Here is a 17,561-nt window from a genome sequence, read left to right as displayed (position 1 = left end):
GCGCTTTGGGGCATTTCCTGTCGCGGGCCCTAGGCCTACCCACACAAGTGAGGTATCATTTTTATCGGGAGACTTGGGGGAACGCTGGGTGGAAGGAAATTTGTGGCTCCTCTCAGATTCCAGAACTTTCTGCCACAGAAATGTGAGGAACATGTGTTTTTTTAGCCAAATTTTGAGGTTTGCAAAGGATTCTGGGTAACAGAACCTGGTCAGAGCCCCACAAGTCACCCCATCTTGGATTCCCCTAGGTCTCTAGTTTTCAAAAATGCACAGGTTTGGTAGGTTTCCCTAGGTGCCGGCTGAGCTAGAGGCCAAAATCCACAGGTAGGCACTTTGCAAAAAACACCTAACACCTCTGTTTTCTTTCCAAAAATTGGATATGTCCGCGTTGCGCTTTGGGGCATTTCCTGTCGCGGGTGCTAGGCCTACGCACACAAGTGAGGTATCATTTTTATCGGGAGACTTGGGGGAACGCTGGGTGGAAGGAAATTTGTGGCTCCTCTCAAATTCCAGAACTTTCTGCCACAGAAATGTGAAGAACATGTGTTTTTTTAGCCAAATTTTGAGGTTTGCAAAGGATTCTGGGTAACAGAACCTGGTCAGAGCCCCACAAGTCACCCTATCTTGGATTCCCCTGGGGCTCTAGTTTAAAAAAATGCACAGGTTTGGTAGGTTTCCCTAGGTGCCGGCTGAGCTAGAGGCCAAAATTTACAGGTAGGCACTTTGCAAAAAACACCTCTGTTTTCTTTCAAAAAATTGGATGTGTCCACGTTGCGCTTTGGGGCATTTCCTGTCGCGGGCCCTAGGCCTACCCACACAAGTGAGGTATCATTTTTATCGGGAGACTTGGGGGAACGCTGGGTGGAAGGAAATTTGTGGCTCCTCTCATATTCCAGAACTTTCTGCCACAGAAATGTGAGGAACAAGTGTTTTTTTAGCCACATTTTGAGGTTTGCAAAGGATTCTGGGTAACAGAACCTGGTCAGAGCCCCACGAGTCACCCCATCTTGGATTCCCCTAGGTCTCTAGTTTTAAAAAATGCACAGGTTTCGTAGGTTTCCCTAGGTGCCGGCTGAGCTAGAGGCCAAAATCCACAGGTAGGCACTTTGCAAAAAACACCTAACACCTCTGTTTTCTTTCCAAAAATTGGATGTGTCCACGTTGCGCTTTGGGGCATTTCCTGTCGCGGGTGCTAGGCCTACGCACACAAGTGAGGTATCATTTTTAACGGGAGACTTGGGGGAACGCTGGGTGGAAGGAAATTTGTGGCTCCTCTCAGATTCCAGAACTTTCTGCCACAGAAATGTGAGGAACATGTGTTTATTTAGCCAAATTTTGAGGTTTGCAAAGGATTCTGGGTAACAGAACCTGGTCAGAGCCCCACAAGTCACCCCATCTTGGATTCCCCTAGGGCTCTAGTTTTAAAAAATGCACAGGTTTGGTAGGTTTCCCTAGGTGCCGGCTGAGCTAGAGGCCAAAATCTACAGGTAGGCCCTTTGCAAAAAACACCTCTGTTTTCTTTCAAAAAATTGGATGTGTCCACGTTGCGCTTTGGGGCATTTCCTGTCGCGGGCCCTAGGCCTAGCCACACAAGTGAGGTATCATTTTTATCGGGAGACTTGGGGGAACGCTGGGTGGAAGGAAATTTGTGGCTCCTCTCAGATTCCAGAACTTTCTGCCACCGAAATGAGAGGAAAAAGTGTTTTTTTGGCCAAATTTTGATGTTTGCAAAGGATTCTGGGTAACATAACCTGGTCAGAGCCCCGCAAGTCACCCCATCTTGGATTCCCCTGGGTTTCTAGTTTTCAAAAATGCGCTGGTTTGCTAGGTTTCCCCAGGTGCCGGCTGAGCTACAGGCCAAAATCCACAGGTAGGCACTGTTTTCAATGAAAAAATGTGATGTGTCCACGTTGTGTTTTGGGCCATTTCCTTTCGTGGGCGCTAGTCCTACCCACACAAGTGAGGTATCATTTTTATCGGGAGACTTGGGGGAGCTCTGGGTGGAGGGAAATTTGTGGCTCCTCTCATATTCCAGAACTTTCTGCCACAGAAATGTGAGGAACAAGTGTTTTTTTAGCCACATTTTGAGGTTTGCAAAGGATTCTGGGTAACAGAACCTGGTCAGAGCCCCACAAGTCACCCCATCTTGGATTCCCCTAGGTCTCTAGTTTTTAAAAATGCACAGGTTTGGTAGGTTTCCCTAGGTGCCGGCTGAGCTAGAGGCCAAAATCCACAGGTAGGCACTTTGCAAAAAACACCTAACACCTCTGTTTTCTTTCCAAAAATTGGATATGTCCGCGTTGCGCTTTGGGGCATTTCCTGTTGAGGGTGCTAGGCCTACGCACACAAGTGAGGTATCATTTTTATCGGGAGACTTGGGGGAACGCTGGGTGGAAGGAAATTTGTGGCTCCTCTCAGATTCCAGAACTTTCTGCCACAGAAATGTGAAGAACGTGTGTTTTTTTAGCCAAATTTTGAGGTTTGCAAAGGATTCTGGGTAACAGAACCTGGTCAGAGCCCCACAAGTCACCCCATCTTGGATTCCCCTGGGGCTCTAGTTTAAAAAAATGCACAGGTTTGGTAGGTTTCCCTAGGTGCCGGCTGAGCTAGAGGCCAAAATTTACAGGTAGGCACTTTGCAAAAAACACCTCTGTTTTCTTTCAAAAAATTGGATGTGTCCACGTTGCGCTTTGGGGCATTTCCTGTCGCGGGCCCTAGGCCTACCCACACAAGTGAGGTATCATTTTTATCGGGAGACTTGGGGGAACGCTGGGTGGAAGGAAATTTGTGGCTCCTCTCAGATTCCAGAACTTTCTGCCACAGAAATGTGAGGAACATGTGTTTTTTTAGCCAAATTTTGAGGTTTGCAAAGGATTCTGGGTAACATAACCTGGTCAGAGCCCCACAAGTCACCCCATCTTGGATTCCCCTAGGTCTCTAGTTTTCAAAAATGCACAGGTTTGGTAGGTTTCCCTAGGTGCCGGCTGAGCTAGAGGCCAAAATCCACAGGTAGGCACTTTGCAAAAAACACCTAACACCTCTGTTTTCTTTCCAAAAATTGGATATGTCCGCGTTGCGCTTTGGGGCATTTCCTGTCGCGGGTGCTAGGCCTACGCACACAAGTGAGGTATCATTTTTATCGGGAGACTTGGGGGAACGCTGGGTGGAAGGAAATTTGTGGCTCCTCTCAGATTCCAGAACTTTCTGCCACAGAAATGTGAAGAACATGTGTTTTTTTAGCCAAATTTTGAGGTTTGCAAAGGATTCTGGGTAACAGAACCTGGTCAGAGCCCCACAAGTCACCCCATCTTGGATTCCCCTGGGGCTCTAGTTTAAAAAAATGCACAGGTTTGGTAGGTTTCCCTAGGTGCCGGCTGAGCTAGAGGCCAAAATTTACAGGTAGGCACTTTGCAAAAAACACCTCTGTTTTCTTTCAAAAAATTGGATGTGTCTACGTTGCGCTTTGGGGCATTTCCTGTCGCGGGCCCTAGGCCTACCCACACAAGTGAGGTATCATTTTTATCGGGAGACTTGGGGGAACGCTGGGTGGAAGGAAATTTGTGGCTCCTCTCAGATTCCAGAACTTTCTGCCACAGAAATGTGAGGAACATGTGTTTTTTTAGCCAAATTTTGAGGTTTGCAAAGGATTCTGGGTAACAGAACCTGGTCAGAGCCCCACAAGTCACCCCATCTTGGATTCCCCTAGGTCTCTAGTTTTCAAAAAGGCACAGGTTTGGTAGGTTTCCCTAGGTGCCGGCTGAGCTAGAGGCCAAAATCTACAGGTAGGCACTTTGCAAAAAACACCTCTGTTTTCTTTCAAAAAATTGGATGTGTCCATGTTGCGCTTTGGGGCATTTCCTGTCGCGGGCGCTAGGCCTACCCACACAAGTGAGGTATCATTTTTATTGGGAGACTTGGGGGAACGCTGGGTGGAAGGAAATTTGTGGCTCCTCTCAGATTCCAGAACTTTCTGCCACCGAAATGAGAGGAAAAAGTGTTTTTTTGGCCAAATTTTGATGTTTGCAAAGGATTCTGGGTAACATAACCTGTTCAGAGCCCCGCAAGTCACCCCATCTTGGATTCCCCTAGGTTTCTAGTTTTCAAAAATGCGCTGGTTTGCTAGGTTTCCCCAGGTGCCGGCTGAGCTACAGGCCAAACTCCACAGTTAGGCACTGTTTTCAATGAAAAAATGTGATGTGTCCACGTTGTGTTTTGGGCCATTTCCTTTCGTGGGCGCTAGTCCTACCCACACAAGTGAGGTACCATTTTTATCAGGAGACTTGGGGGAACTCTGGGTGGAGGGAAATTTGTGGCTCCTCTCATATTCCAGAACTTTCTGCCACAGAAATGTGAGGAACAAGTGTTTTTTTAGCCACATTTTGAGGTTTGCAAAGGATTCTGGGTAACAGAACCTGGTCAGAGCCCCACGAGTCACCCCATCTTGGATTCCCCTAGGTCTCTAGTTTTAAAAAATGCACAGGTTTCGTAGGTTTCCCTAGGTGCCGGCTGAGCTAGAGGCCAAAATCCACAGGTAGGCACTTTGCAAAAAACACCTAACACCTCTGTTTTCTTTCCAAAAATTGGATGTGTCCACGTTGCGCTTTGGGGCATTTCCTGTCGCGGGTGCTAGGCCTACGCACACAAGTGAGGTATCATTTTTAACGGGAGACTTGGGGGAACGCTGGGTGGAAGGAAATTTGTGGCTCCTCTCAGATTCCAGAACTTTCTGCCACAGAAATGTGAGGAACATGTGTTTTTTTAGCCAAATTTTGAGGTTTGCAAAGGATTCTGGGTAACAGAACCTGGTCAGAGCCCCACAAGTCACCCCATCTTGGATTCCCCTAGGGCTCTAGTTTTAAAAAATGCACAGGTTTGGTAGGTTTCCCTAGGTGCCGGCTGAGCTAGAGGCCAAAATTTACAGGTAGGCACTTAGCAAAAAACACCTCTGTTTTCTTTCAAAAAATTGGATGTGTCCACGTTGCGCTTTGGGGCATTTCCTGTCGCGGGCCCTAGGCCTAGCCACACAAGTGAGGTATCATTTTTATCGGGAGACTTGGGGGAACGCTGGGTGGAAGGAAATTTGTGGCTCCTCTCAGATTCCAGAACTTTCTGCCACCGAAATGAGAGGAAAAAGTGTTTTTTTGGCCAAATTTTGATGTTTGCAAAGGATTCTGGGTAACATAACCTGGTCAGAGCCCCGCAAGTCACCCCATCTTGGATTCCCCTGGGTTTCTAGTTTTTAAGAATGCGCTGGTTTGCTAGGTTTCCCCAGGTGCCGGCTGAGCTACAGGCCAAAATCCACAGGTAGGCACTGTTTTCAATGAAAAAATGTGATGTGTCCACGTTGTGTTTTGGGCCATTTCCTTTCATGGGCGCTAGTCCTACCCACAGAAGTGCGGTATCATTTTTATCGGGAGACTTGGGGGAACTCTGGGTGGAGGGAAATTTGTGGCTCCTCTCATATTCCAGAACTTTCTGCCACAGAAATGTGAGGAACAAGTGTTTTTTTAGCCACATTTTGAGGTTTGCAAAGGATTCTGGGTAACAGAACCTGGTCAGAGCCCCACAAGTCACCCCATCTTGGATTCCCCTAGGTCTCTAGTTTTAGAAAATGCACAGGTTTGGTAGGTTTCCCTAGGTGCCGGCTGAGCTAGAGGCCAAAATCCACAGGTAGGCACTTTGCAAAAAACACCTCTGTTTTCTTTCAAAAAATTGGATGTATCCACGTTGCGCTTTGGGGCATTTCCTGTCGCGGGCGCTAGGCCTACCCACACAAGTGAGGTATCATTTTTATCGGGAGACTTGGGGGAACGCTGGGTGGAAGGAAATTTATGGCTCCTCTCAGATTCCAGAACTTTCTGCCACAGAAATGTGAGGAACATGTGTTTTTTTAACCAAATTTTGAGGTTTGCAAAGGATTCTGGGTAACAGAACCTGGTCAGAGCCCCACAAGTCACCCCATCTTGGATTCCCCTAGGTCTCTAGTTTTCAAAAATGCACAGGTTTGGTAGGTTTCCCTAGGTGCCGGCTGAGCTAGAGGCCAAAATCTACAGGTAGGCACTTTGCAAAAAACACCTCTGTTTTCTTTCAAAAAATTGGATGTGTCCACGTTGCGCTTTGGGGGCATTTCCTGTCGTGGGCCCAAGGCCTACCCACACAAGTGAGGTATCATTTTTATCGGGAGACTTGGGGGAACGCTGGGTGGAAGGAAATTTGTGGCTCCTCTCAGATTCCAGAACTTTCTGCCACAGAAATGTGAGGAACATGTGTTTTTCTAGCCAAATTTTGAGGTTTGCAAAGGATTCTGGGTAACAGAACCTGGTCAGAGCCCCACAAGTCACCCCATCTTGGATTCCCCTAGGTCTGTAGTTTTAAAAAATGCACAGGTTTGGTAGGTTTCCCTAGGTGCCGGCTGAGCTAGAGGCCAAAATCCACAGGTAGGCACTTTGCAAAAAACACCTAACACCTCTGTTTTCTTTCCAAAAATTGGATGTGTCCACGTTGCGCTTTGGGGCATTTCCTGTCGAGGGTGCTAGGCCTACGCACACAAGTGAGGTATCATTTTTAACGGGAGACTTGGGGGAACGCTGGGTGGAAGGAAATTTGTGGCTCCTCTCAGATTCCAGAACTTTCTGCCACAGAAATGTGAGGAACATGTGTTTTTTTAGCCAAATTTTGAGGTTTGCAAAGGATTCTGGGTAACAGAACCTGGTCAGAGCCCCACAAGTCACCCCATCTTGGATTCCCCTAGGGCTCTAGTTTTAAAAAATGCACAGGTTTGGTAGGTTTCCCTAGGTGCCGGCTGAGCTAGAGGCCAAAATTTACAGGTAGGCACTTAGCAAAAAACACCTCTGTTTTCTTTCAAAAAATTGGATGTGTCCACGTTGCGCTTTGGGGCATTTCCTGTCGCGGGCCCTAGGCCTAGCCACACAAGTGAGGTATCATTTTTATCGGGAGACTTGGGGGAACGCTGGGTGGAAGGAAATTTGTGGCTCCTCTCAGATTCCAGAACTTTCTGCCACCGAAATGAGAGGAAAAAGTGTTTTTTTGGCCAAATTTTGATGTTTGCAAAGGATTCTGGGTAACATAACCTGGTCAGAGCCCCGCAAGTCACCCCATCTTGGATTCCCCTGGGTTTCTAGTTTTTAAAAATGCGCTGGTTTGCTAGGTTTCCCCAGGTGCCGGCTGAGCTACAGGCCAAAATCCACAGGTAGGCACTGTTTTCAATGAAAAAATGTGATGTGTCCACGTTGTGTTTTGGGCCATTTCCTTTCATGGGCGCTAGTCCTACCCACAGAAGTGCGGTATCATTTTTATCGGGAGACTTGGGGGAACTCTGGGTGGAGGGAAATTTGTGGCTCCTCTCATATTCCAGAACTTTCTGCCACAGAAATGTGAGGAACAAGTGTTTTTTTAGCCACATTTTGAGGTTTGCAAAGGATTCTGGGTAACAGAACCTGGTCAGAGCCCCACAAGTCACCCCATCTTGGATTCCCCTAGGTCTCTAGTTTTAGAAAATGCACAGGTTTGGTAGGTTTCCCTAGGTGCCGGCTGAGCTAGAGGCCAAAATCCACAGGTAGGCACTTTGCAAAAAACACCTCTGTTTTCTTTCAAAAAATTGGATGTGTCCACGTTGCGCTTTGGGGCATTTCCTGTCGCGGGCGCTAGGCCTACCCACACAAGTGAGGTATCATTTTTATCGGGAGACTTAGGGGAACGCTGGGTGGAAGGAAATTTGTGGCTCCTCTCAGATTCCAGAACTTTCTGCCACAGAAATGTGAGGAACATGTGTTTTTTTAACCAAATTTTGAGGTTTGCAAAGGATTCTGGGTAACAGAACCTGGTCAGAGCCCCACAAGTCACCCCATCTTGGATTCCCCTAGGTCTCTAGTTTTCAAAAATGCACAGGTTTGGTAGGTTTCCCTAGGTGCCGGCTGAGCTAGAGGCCAAAATCTACAGGTAGGCACTTTGCAAAAAACACCTCTGTTTTCTTTCAAAAAATTGGATGTGTCCACGTTGCGCTTTGGGGGCATTTCCTGTCGTGGGCCCTAGGCCTACCCACACAAGTGAGGTATCATTTTTATCGGGAGACTTGGGGGAACGCTGGGTGGAAGGAAATTTGTGGCTCCTCTCAGATTCCAGAACTTTCTGCCACAGAAATGTGAGGAACATGTGTTTTTCTAGCCAAATTTTGAGGTTTGCAAAGGATTCTGGGTAACAGAACCTGGTCAGAGCCCCACAAGTCACCCCATCTTGGATTCCCCTAGGTCTCTAGTTTTCAGAAATGCACAGGTTTGGTTGGTTTCCCTAGGTGCCGGCTGAGCTAGAGGCCAAAATCTACAGGTAGGCACTTTGCAAAAAACACCTCTGTTTTCTTTCAAAAAATTGGATGTGTCCACGTTGCGCTTTGGGGCATTTCCTGTCGCGGGCCCTAGGCCTACCCACACAAGTGAGGTATCATTTTTATCGGGAGACTTGGGGGAACGCTGGGTGGAAGGAAATTTGTGGCTCCTCTCAGATTCCAGAACTTTCTGCCACCGAAATGAGAGGAAAAAGTATTTTTGGGCCAAATTTTGATGTTTGCAAAGGATTCTGGGTAACATAACCTGGTCAGAGCCCCGCAAGTCACCCCATCTTGGATTCCCCTGGGTTTCTAGTTTTCAAAAATGCGCTGGTTTGCTAGGTTTCCCCAGGTTCCGGCTGAGCTACAGGCCAAAATCCACAGGTAGGCACTGTTTTCAATGAAAAAATGTGATGTGTCCACGTTGTGTTTTGGGCCATTTCCTTTCGTGGGCGCTAGTCCTACCCACACAAGTGAGGTATAATTTTTATCAGGAGACTTGGGGGAACTCTGGGTGGAGGGAAATTTGTGGCTCCTCTCATATTCCAGAACTTTCTGCCACAGAAATGTGAGGAACAAGTGTTTTTTTCGCCACATTTTGAGGTTTGCAAAGGATTCTGGGTAACAGAACCTGGTCAGAGCCCCACAAGTCACCCCATCTTGGATTCCCCTAGGTCTCTAGTTTTCAAACATGCACAGGTTTTGTAGGTTTCCCTAGGTGCCGGCTGAGCTAAAGGCCAAAATCCACAGGTAGGCACTTTGTAGAAAACACCTCTGTTTTCTTTCAAAAAATTGGATGTGTCCACGTTGCGCTTTGGGGCATTTCCTGTCGCGGGCGCTAGGCCTACCCACACAAGTGAGGTATCATTTTTATCGGGAGACTTGGGGGAACGATGGGTGGAAGGAAATTTGTGGCTCCTCTCAGATTCCAGAACTTTCTGCCACAGAAATGTGAGGAACATGTGTTTTTTTAGCCAAATTTTGAGGTTTGCAAAGGATTCTGGGTAACAGAACCTGGTCAGAGCCCCACAAGTCACCCCATCTTGGATTCCCCTAGGGCTCTAGTTTTAAAAAATGCACAGGTTTGGTAGGTTTCGCTAGGTGCCGGCTGAGCTAGAGGCCAAAATCTACAGGTAGGCACTTTGCAAAAAACACCTCTGTTTTCTTTCAAAAAATTGGATGTGTCCACGTTGCGCCTTGGGGCATTTCCTGTCGCGGGCGCTAGGCCTACCCACACAAGTGAGGTATAATTTTTATTGGGAGACTTGGGGGACGCTCGGTGGAGGGAAATTTGTGGCTCCTCACAGATTCCAGAACTTTCTGCCACAGAAATGTGAGGAACATGTGTTTTTTTAGCCAAATTTTGAGGTTTGCAAAGGATTCTGGGTAACAGAACCTGTTCAGAGCCCCACAAGTCACCCCATCTTGGATTCCCCTCGGTCTCTAGTTTTAAAAAATGCACAGGTTTGGTAGGTTTCCCTAGGTGCCGGCTGAGCTAGATGCCAAAATCTACAGGTAGGCACTTTGCAAAAAACACCTCTGTTTTCTTTTAAAAAAATGGGATGTGTCCACGTTGCATTTTAGGGTGTTTCCTGTCGCGGGTGCTAGGCCTACCCACACAAGTGAGGTATCATTTTTATCGGGAGACTTGGGGGAACATAGATTAGCAAAACAAGTGTTATTGCCCCTTGTCTTTCTCTAAATTTTTTCCTTCCAAATATAGGAGAGTGTGTAAAAAAGACATCTATTTGAGAAATGCCCTGTAATTCACATGCTAGTATGGTCACCCCGGAATTCAGAGATGTGCAAATAACCAATGCTCCTCAACACCTTATCTTGTGCCCTTTTTGGAAATACAAAGGTTTTCTTGATAGCTATTTTTTACTCTTTATATTTCAGCAAATGAATTGCTGTATACCCGGTATAGAATGAAAACGCACTGCAGGGTGCAGCTCATTTATTGGCTCTGGGTACCTAGGGTTCTTGATGAACCTACAAGCCCTATATATCCCCGCAACCAGAGGAGTCCAGCAGACGTAACGGTCTATTGCTTTCGATAATCTGACATTGCAGGGGAAAGTTACAGAGTAAAACGTAGAGAAAAATGTATGTTTTTTTCACCCCAATTTCAATATTTGTCTTTTTCAGTTGTTATTTTCTGTAGGAAACCCTTGTAGGAGCTACACAAATGACCCCTTGCTGAATTCAGAATTTTGTCTTCTTTTCAGAAATGTTTAGGTGTCTGGGATCCAGCATTGGTTTCATGCCCATTTCTGTCACTGACTGGAAGGAGGCTGAAAGCACAAAAAATTGCAAAAATGGGGTATGTCCCAGTAAAATGCCAAAATTGTGTTGAAAAATTGGGTTTTCTGATTCAAGTCTGCCTGTTCCTGAAAGCTGGGAAGCTGCTGAGTTTAGCACCGCAAACCCTTTGTTGATGCCATTTTCAAGGGAAAAACCACAAGCCTTCTTCTGCAGCCCCTTTTTCCTATTTTGTTTAAAAAAACGAAATGTTCACTGTATTTTGGCTAATTTCTTGGCCTCCTTCAGGGGAACACACAAAGTCTGGGTACCTCTAGAATCCCTAGGATGTTGGAAAAAAAGGACGCAAATGTGGCTTGGTTAGCTTATGTGGACAAAAAGGTATGAGGGCCTAAGCGCGAACTGCCCCAAATAGGTAAAAAAAGGCCTGCCACAGGAGGGGGAAAAGGCCTGGCAGCGAAGGGGTTAAAGCCAACAGATACGAAGTCATCTAAAACATGTGGTCTGAATGCAAAAAGTTAGAGAAAACCATAGCAAGGCTGCCAGGTCTAACAGTATTATTGTTGTAGTTACAGCTAATTTTAGTAAAATTGAGTGTTCAAAATTGAGGTGAGTTACAGCGAGTTAATAAGAATTAAGGATGTATCATACACCTCTTCCTCTCATACACACCAAAACACAAGTTGTTTCTCAAGCAGAGTACCTAGGATTCAAAACTAGAATGGCACTTACCTCACAGAAGGAGTCAGGGTCACAATTCATTGCGTTTTTCATCTGAGACATCATGGATTCGTTCACCGGGGGCATCATGGAAGTGTTCATCGGGGGCATCATGGAAGTGTTCATCGGGGGCATCATTGAAGATTTCATTGGGGACATCGTGGTGGAATTAGTGGAGGAATTCATCATGGAGTTATGCATATATGTACTTTCATTCTGGTAACATTGAGCCCCATTGCAATGAAAGTTCCAACACTTTAACTGTAGAAAGATGACACAAACCACAGGTGTTTCAGGTGATTAGAAAGATAAGTGGTGCAGTGTCCTTGATCAAAAAGGATGTACTGTTAAACGAATACCCAATACTACTATCTGATGCTAAGCCCTCAATTAATGAAATAGTGGTTAAAGCAAGTGTCCATTTCCCCCATTATAAAATTCAATTTTCAGCTTAATTCTCGAAGGGATTCTATTACTATAACGGTTTCAATGTTGATTGGTACGCTTTTATGTCTGGTGACCAAACATCACTATCTCTTGTTTTCCACTAGCAGAAAATTCACCTCCACTTTCAGGGAAATCTCAAAAAGCAGGAACTAACAACCTCAGAGGCAAGCTTTCTTAGCTGACTTTATGCTCTAGGGTGACTGACTCATCCAACGACTTCTAGGAGCTATAGTTTCATCCAGCCTGACCTAAAAAAGCAAGGTCGGCCGGTATATTTTTCAAAAGTTGCTTATGTACTTTAAACTCAGGCTTGCAATCGTCTGCTTAATGAGTGAGTTGAACTGGTACTTTGAACAGTGGTCTTCAAGGTGTGGGAATGAACTGCTGACCCATGTGATGCAAATGTAAAACGTAAAGAGAAGCAAGGGTACATATGGCATAGTTTTTTATTTGATACCAGACAAGCCAAACTATGGGAACAGGAGATGAGGAACCAATCATCGACATGTTAACTGTGTAGTAGTGAGGGTTGTAGATTTGAGGTTTTAATTTCATTGGACTAAATGAAAACATGCGATCCCCTGACCAATTAGGACATGGGAAGTAGTTTTCAGACTCTAACTTAACCTGACCGCACCGAGAGGAAACAGGCCATTCTCTCCCCATTCCTTTTTGAGAGTTTAGCTATTCCTTTTCAAACTGCATGAGGAAACTTTGCTTTTTCTAAACTTTAATGCTGAATCCTGATGCATCGCTGACCGAACTGATGTCCTATTGATGAAGACTGCCAGAGCTTGCTGAACCATATTGAGGACAGGTATTAACCATGTCACTTATTGTTATGTCTATTTGCTTTAGTTTCTAGGTACCAACCGTTACTTTTGATAGAGCCATAGCTAGATAATTTTTCAAATTTGTGTTGACTAAGATGTTTTGCATGAATCGTCCTCGGACCTCGAGAAAATCTAACTGTCTGATCTGTGCTGCACACCAGTCAAGAGACTGTCTCCTTTATATGGACATGGCGAGAAAGAGAAACACGTCTCTTGGGGCCCAAGCTGCGTCGAGATTTGGCTTTTGAAATTCACGATGAAATTCTACAGTAGATTTGTTAAGTTAGGACTTCGAGCCTGTGCTTTGAATCTCAATCTGTGTGGGAATTATTTTCTGATTTTCTAGATCAGTCTCTAAAGTGCTACGGGTACCTTCTCTTACCAGCATTGTTTTGGCCAAAATCGGGTCCAATTATAATTGGCTTCACATACTTTATAAAGGTCAGCATCGCTTAACCCAGCTGGGTGGTGGAGCTGAGAAGGACATGGTGGGGTGTAGCGGTGGGATTCACACCTGATACATCTGTCCCGATCCTAAAAGCATAGAGTGCGATGCCTTAATGCGAACATTCTTACAAAATGTGCATTCATGTTTTTTACTCACTGGTATCCAAGCGTTTTCTGTGCTGGTGTTCATAGTTGTTAAATTCGATACCATCGTACTGCTTAGCTCTGCAGACACAGAAAGCAAAAAAAAAATTAAGCAACATATTCTTTCCAACTTTGACAGCATCCTCACATTTTCAAATTTTAGCCTAGCCAATCATGTTCGGGAAAACATCTGGGGGTTGCAGCTCATTACTCTGCTTTTCTTTTATGTGCATATGTATAATTATGCGTTTTAATGTAGTATTTCATCCCACATTGCTGCTGTTTCTAAGCTCCTTAAGAAGCAGATGTCATATATATAACTCAAATTCTGATCTGGGTGAAGGGAACGATGCTCCCTCTTTTAGTTGGATTTTTTTATTTTTTATTATTATTATTCCCTGAATATTTCAGGATAGGGACGCTGGAAGTTTGTGTGAATTAATAATCAATGTATAAGGGATAAAGTCCGCCCTGCTGTACATTATAAAGATACTGTAAGTCACTGAGTAATTCCAAAACCATACAGAAGAACAAGGCCGAAGGTCGAGTTCCTTTATAAGATTAGTGAACTCCAAGGCAAGATGTATACATAGAAAAGCACACTTAAAAAAAAAAATTACTTTGCGGTAGTCCAGGCCCAGGGGCTGAGCAAATTTTGGTATTTTGGGGAGGTGTGTGAGACCTCCCTCCCTGAGCCTCTAGGAGGCCTTGGGGACCTCTCTCCCCTGGGGCTGATGTAATAATAAGGGGAGAGGGCCAATGCACACCCCACCCCCATGTCTCAATGAGGACCCAGGGACCTCATCCCCTGAAGCCGAATATGAAATAAAGGGGAGTGGCTCAGGTATTTCCTACGGACGTATCAGTGTCACTTTAGGCCTCTGAGGACCCTACCCTCTGGGGCCAATTTTTGAAAAAGGGGAGGGGTGCTCGTTTTCCTCCTCCCTAAGCTTGTTCAAGCCCTGGGGACCGCATCCTTGGAGGCAAATTTATTTTAAAAACGGAGCGGGTGCAAGCCCCCCTCCCTGTGCTGATACTGGTCGTGGGGACCCCATCACCGGGGCCTTATTCTTAACAATGTTCCGGGAATCCACTCATGGGACACTGTGGTTCCCTGCCTGGGAGAGTGTTGCCATATCCTGCCCACACTTTCCCTGGAAGGGAATAGGACTTTGCTCCTGCCCGGCAGATGCAGAAAATAAATGCTGCTCCCGACCAGATGGGAGCAAAGGAAAGGTGCCAGCATTTGCCAGCTCTCAGTATAGTGTTGGCTGGAGAGCTGGTAGAGGCCATAGGGCTCTTGCCACATCCTCCAACATGCCCAGCATTCAGGGTGCCTGGGTGTGCACTGGTGCACTTTTAGAAACTGGGTCTCTAGTTTACAGAGATATGCACCTTGTCCAAGTAGGGACCACAATCCTAATCAGGGTGAGTCAGAGATACACCCTAAATTAAACTGTGCTCACCCTCAGATAGCTTGGCACGAAGCAGTCTTAACTTCAGAGGCAATGTGTAAAGTATTTGTAAAATACTTAAATTACTGTAACGCAGTGGAAACATGACAAGAAGACGCCATAGTTTAGAAAAAAGAGAAATTTATTTGAGTAAAACAGGACCTAAATGACAAAAATCCAATAAGTATAAGTCGAGATATGAATTAAAAAAAATTAAGGCCCATGGCTGATGCGCCACTTTTTGTGCGCTCCCCTACCGGCGCCTAATGACATCATGGTTGCACTGTATTTATAATACTGCAAACCATGGTGGTCGTTAGCACAAAAGCATCAACATTTTTGACGCTATTGTGGCGCTTTGCTACACTAGCATCAAAAATCTTGATGCTATTGTAGCAAAGTGCAAGGAGGCCCATAGGTTTCTATGGGAGTGTCATTTGAACGCCTGTTATGAGCAGGTGTTAAAAATGATGCCAAAAATGGTGCAGTAAAATCTGTTAAATTTCACTGTGCCATTTTTGCGGGCTCCTTAGCGTAAACAAAATGATGCTATGGCGGCGCTAAGGTGGTGCTAGGGGCTCTTAAATATGCCCCTAAATGTGAAAACAGTGCTTAAAAGGCAACAGCAGTCAAAAGGTGACTTGAGGTTGCGAGGGACGGGTGTAAACCCAAACTCCAGGCTGACCATGATGGAAGGTAGGCCTGATAGAGAACACTCGCAGGGTCTGCTGAAAACAGTACCTTTGATGGAGCAATGCATCAACAGCGAGGGCACAATGTGTCAATATTTCTACTTTACTTGGGGCACAATGTCGTCGTTGGGCTCCGTGAATGTTAATGCATTGTCATCAGGCTGAGCTGAGCATCATTGTTGGGCAGCGCAGTCTGTGTATCAGCTGTCGTTGGGCAGCCACTGCATCACCGTCAATGAGCAATGTGTCAATTTTCCTCTCGCCCTCGAAGCAATGTGTTGCTTTTTGCAGGTTGTAGCTGCAGAATCCACTTCTAAGACCCATGATTGGAGAGGGGCACCTCACACAAGGGTAGAACTCACAGATGGCAGAGTCCAGCAGAACCAGGAGAGATGCTAGCCATCGTTGATGTCCCAGAGACTGGAGGAGAACAGGGGGCAAGGTAACAAGCCTTTGGAGATTCTTGGGTTCAAGGATGTAGAAAGCAAGCCCAGATCCTCTCACTGCAGGCCAGAAGCAGCAGGCCAGCACAGCAAAGCAAGTAGTAAAGTGGCAGTCCTTCCTACAGTACAGCAAGCAGTATGCCAACACAGCAATGCAGCTGCAGAGTGACAGTCCCTCCTGGCAGCACAGCAGTCCTCCTTCCTGTTAGACTACCCTTGGTTCCATTAGAGATCTGATTTGTTGGGGTTTGGCGTCCAGTATTTATATTTTGGTGCCCAGGTTGTGGAAGGTGGGGGAAACCTCTAGGCAGTCCTCTGAAGTCCACAAGGTCCCTGCCCTGCCTTCCCTGGCTCAAGGCATTCTACAGGTGGTTTTGCAGCCATATGTTTGAGGAGAGGCACAGTCCTATTCAGGTGTGTCAGCACCTCCCACCCATATAGCCCAGGAAGGCCCATCAGCCTGGTGATGGGCCATCAAGATGCAAATGTCACACCCAAGCTTCCTTTGTGTGTGGTTGTCTAGAGGGAATGCACAAAGCCCAGCTGTGAATAACCCCATACGCGTATTCAGAGACAGGCAGAGGAACAGAATAGTTAAAGTACGAAAATGACACCTTTCTAAAAGTGTCATTTTCGGACATACAATTTAAAATACAATTTAAAATCAAACTTCACCATAAGTTGTGGTTTTAAATTATGAGTCCAGGGACACCAAACTCCACATTTCCATCTTTTCCCCCAATTGGAAATTGCACTTCAAAGATATTTTAAGGTAATCCCAATGTTATCCTATGGGAGAGATAGGCCTTGCAATAATTAAAAATGAATTTAAGATTTTTTCACTGCCTGGGCATGTTAAACTTAAAAGCACAAGTCCAACTTTTTAAATACCCTGCACTGTGCCTTTGGGGCTGAGCAGGGCCTACCTTAGGGGTGACTTACGTGTAGTAAAAAGGAAGGCTTGGGCATGGCAAGGAGGTTCACTCGAGAGAGATCGAAATGCCAGTTTAAGACTGCACACACAGGCTTTGCAGTGGCGGGCCTGAGACATATTCGAGAGGCTACTGTAGTGGGTGGAGCAATCAGTGCTGGAGACCCACTAGTACCATTTAATTTACAGGCCCTTGGCATATATAGTGCACTTTACTAGGGACCTACAAGTAAATTAAGTATGCCAATTGTGGAGAAGCCAATATTACACTGTTTAGAGTACAGAGGCACTGCACTTTAGCACTGGCCAGCAGTGGTAAAGTGCCCAGAATCCTAAATGTCAACGAGAATGAGTTAGAAAAACAGGAGGTCAGAAGACAAAATGTTAGGAGAAACCACACCAAGGATGCCAGGTCTAACAGGCACCCATTACAAATAAAAAAAATGCCATCCCTCTCAAAAAGAAGCACCTGGGGATATCCCCCCCGCCCAACCAAAATTGAGTTGTGGGTGCTCTGGGTGGGCAAAATGCTGGCTCCAGCTGGTATCCAAGAGGGATACTGGCTGGGGAACCAGTGGCAGCCCTGCTGCTTCTCCTTCAGCCCACCAGGACACCAGCAAAAATATATAAGCTAAATAATAAATGAGCGGAAGAAGCCATTCTTTTATTATTCCCTGTTCCTTTAAGAAGTGCGGCACAATGCCCTGCAAGAGATTTTTGTTTATATTATATTATATTTGAGCTTGATGTTGCCCCTAGAACTGGGAGAGGCACCACCAAGCCTCATTTTTAATTTTGTGGGATGCTGGAGGGAGTGCAGCAGCCACCCCCGCCAACATTAAAAAAA

At 45.8% G+C, this 17,561-nt stretch overlaps 1 protein-coding gene across 1 annotated transcript in view; it reads right to left on the bottom strand.

Annotated features, from left to right (window-relative positions):
* The window catches only part of LOC138284807 (uncharacterized), a 353,976-nt gene that overhangs the window by 66,189 nt on the left and 270,226 nt on the right, over window positions 1-17,561 (bottom strand). Inside the window, exons 4-5 of the mRNA XM_069223976.1 lie at window positions 13,208-13,275; window positions 11,336-11,584 (exon numbers count right to left, since the gene is read on the bottom strand). Of these exons, the coding sequence (XP_069080077.1) occupies window positions 11,336-11,584; window positions 13,208-13,275 (317 nt within the window). The remainder of the gene's footprint in view (window positions 1-11,335; window positions 11,585-13,207; window positions 13,276-17,561) is intronic.

This window comes from Pleurodeles waltl, chromosome 3_1 (genome assembly GCF_031143425.1).
Source record: "Pleurodeles waltl isolate 20211129_DDA chromosome 3_1, aPleWal1.hap1.20221129, whole genome shotgun sequence".
Classification (NCBI taxonomy): domain Eukaryota; kingdom Metazoa; phylum Chordata; class Amphibia; order Caudata; family Salamandridae; genus Pleurodeles; species Pleurodeles waltl.
This window is presented reverse-complemented; position numbering and strand designations above follow the sequence as displayed.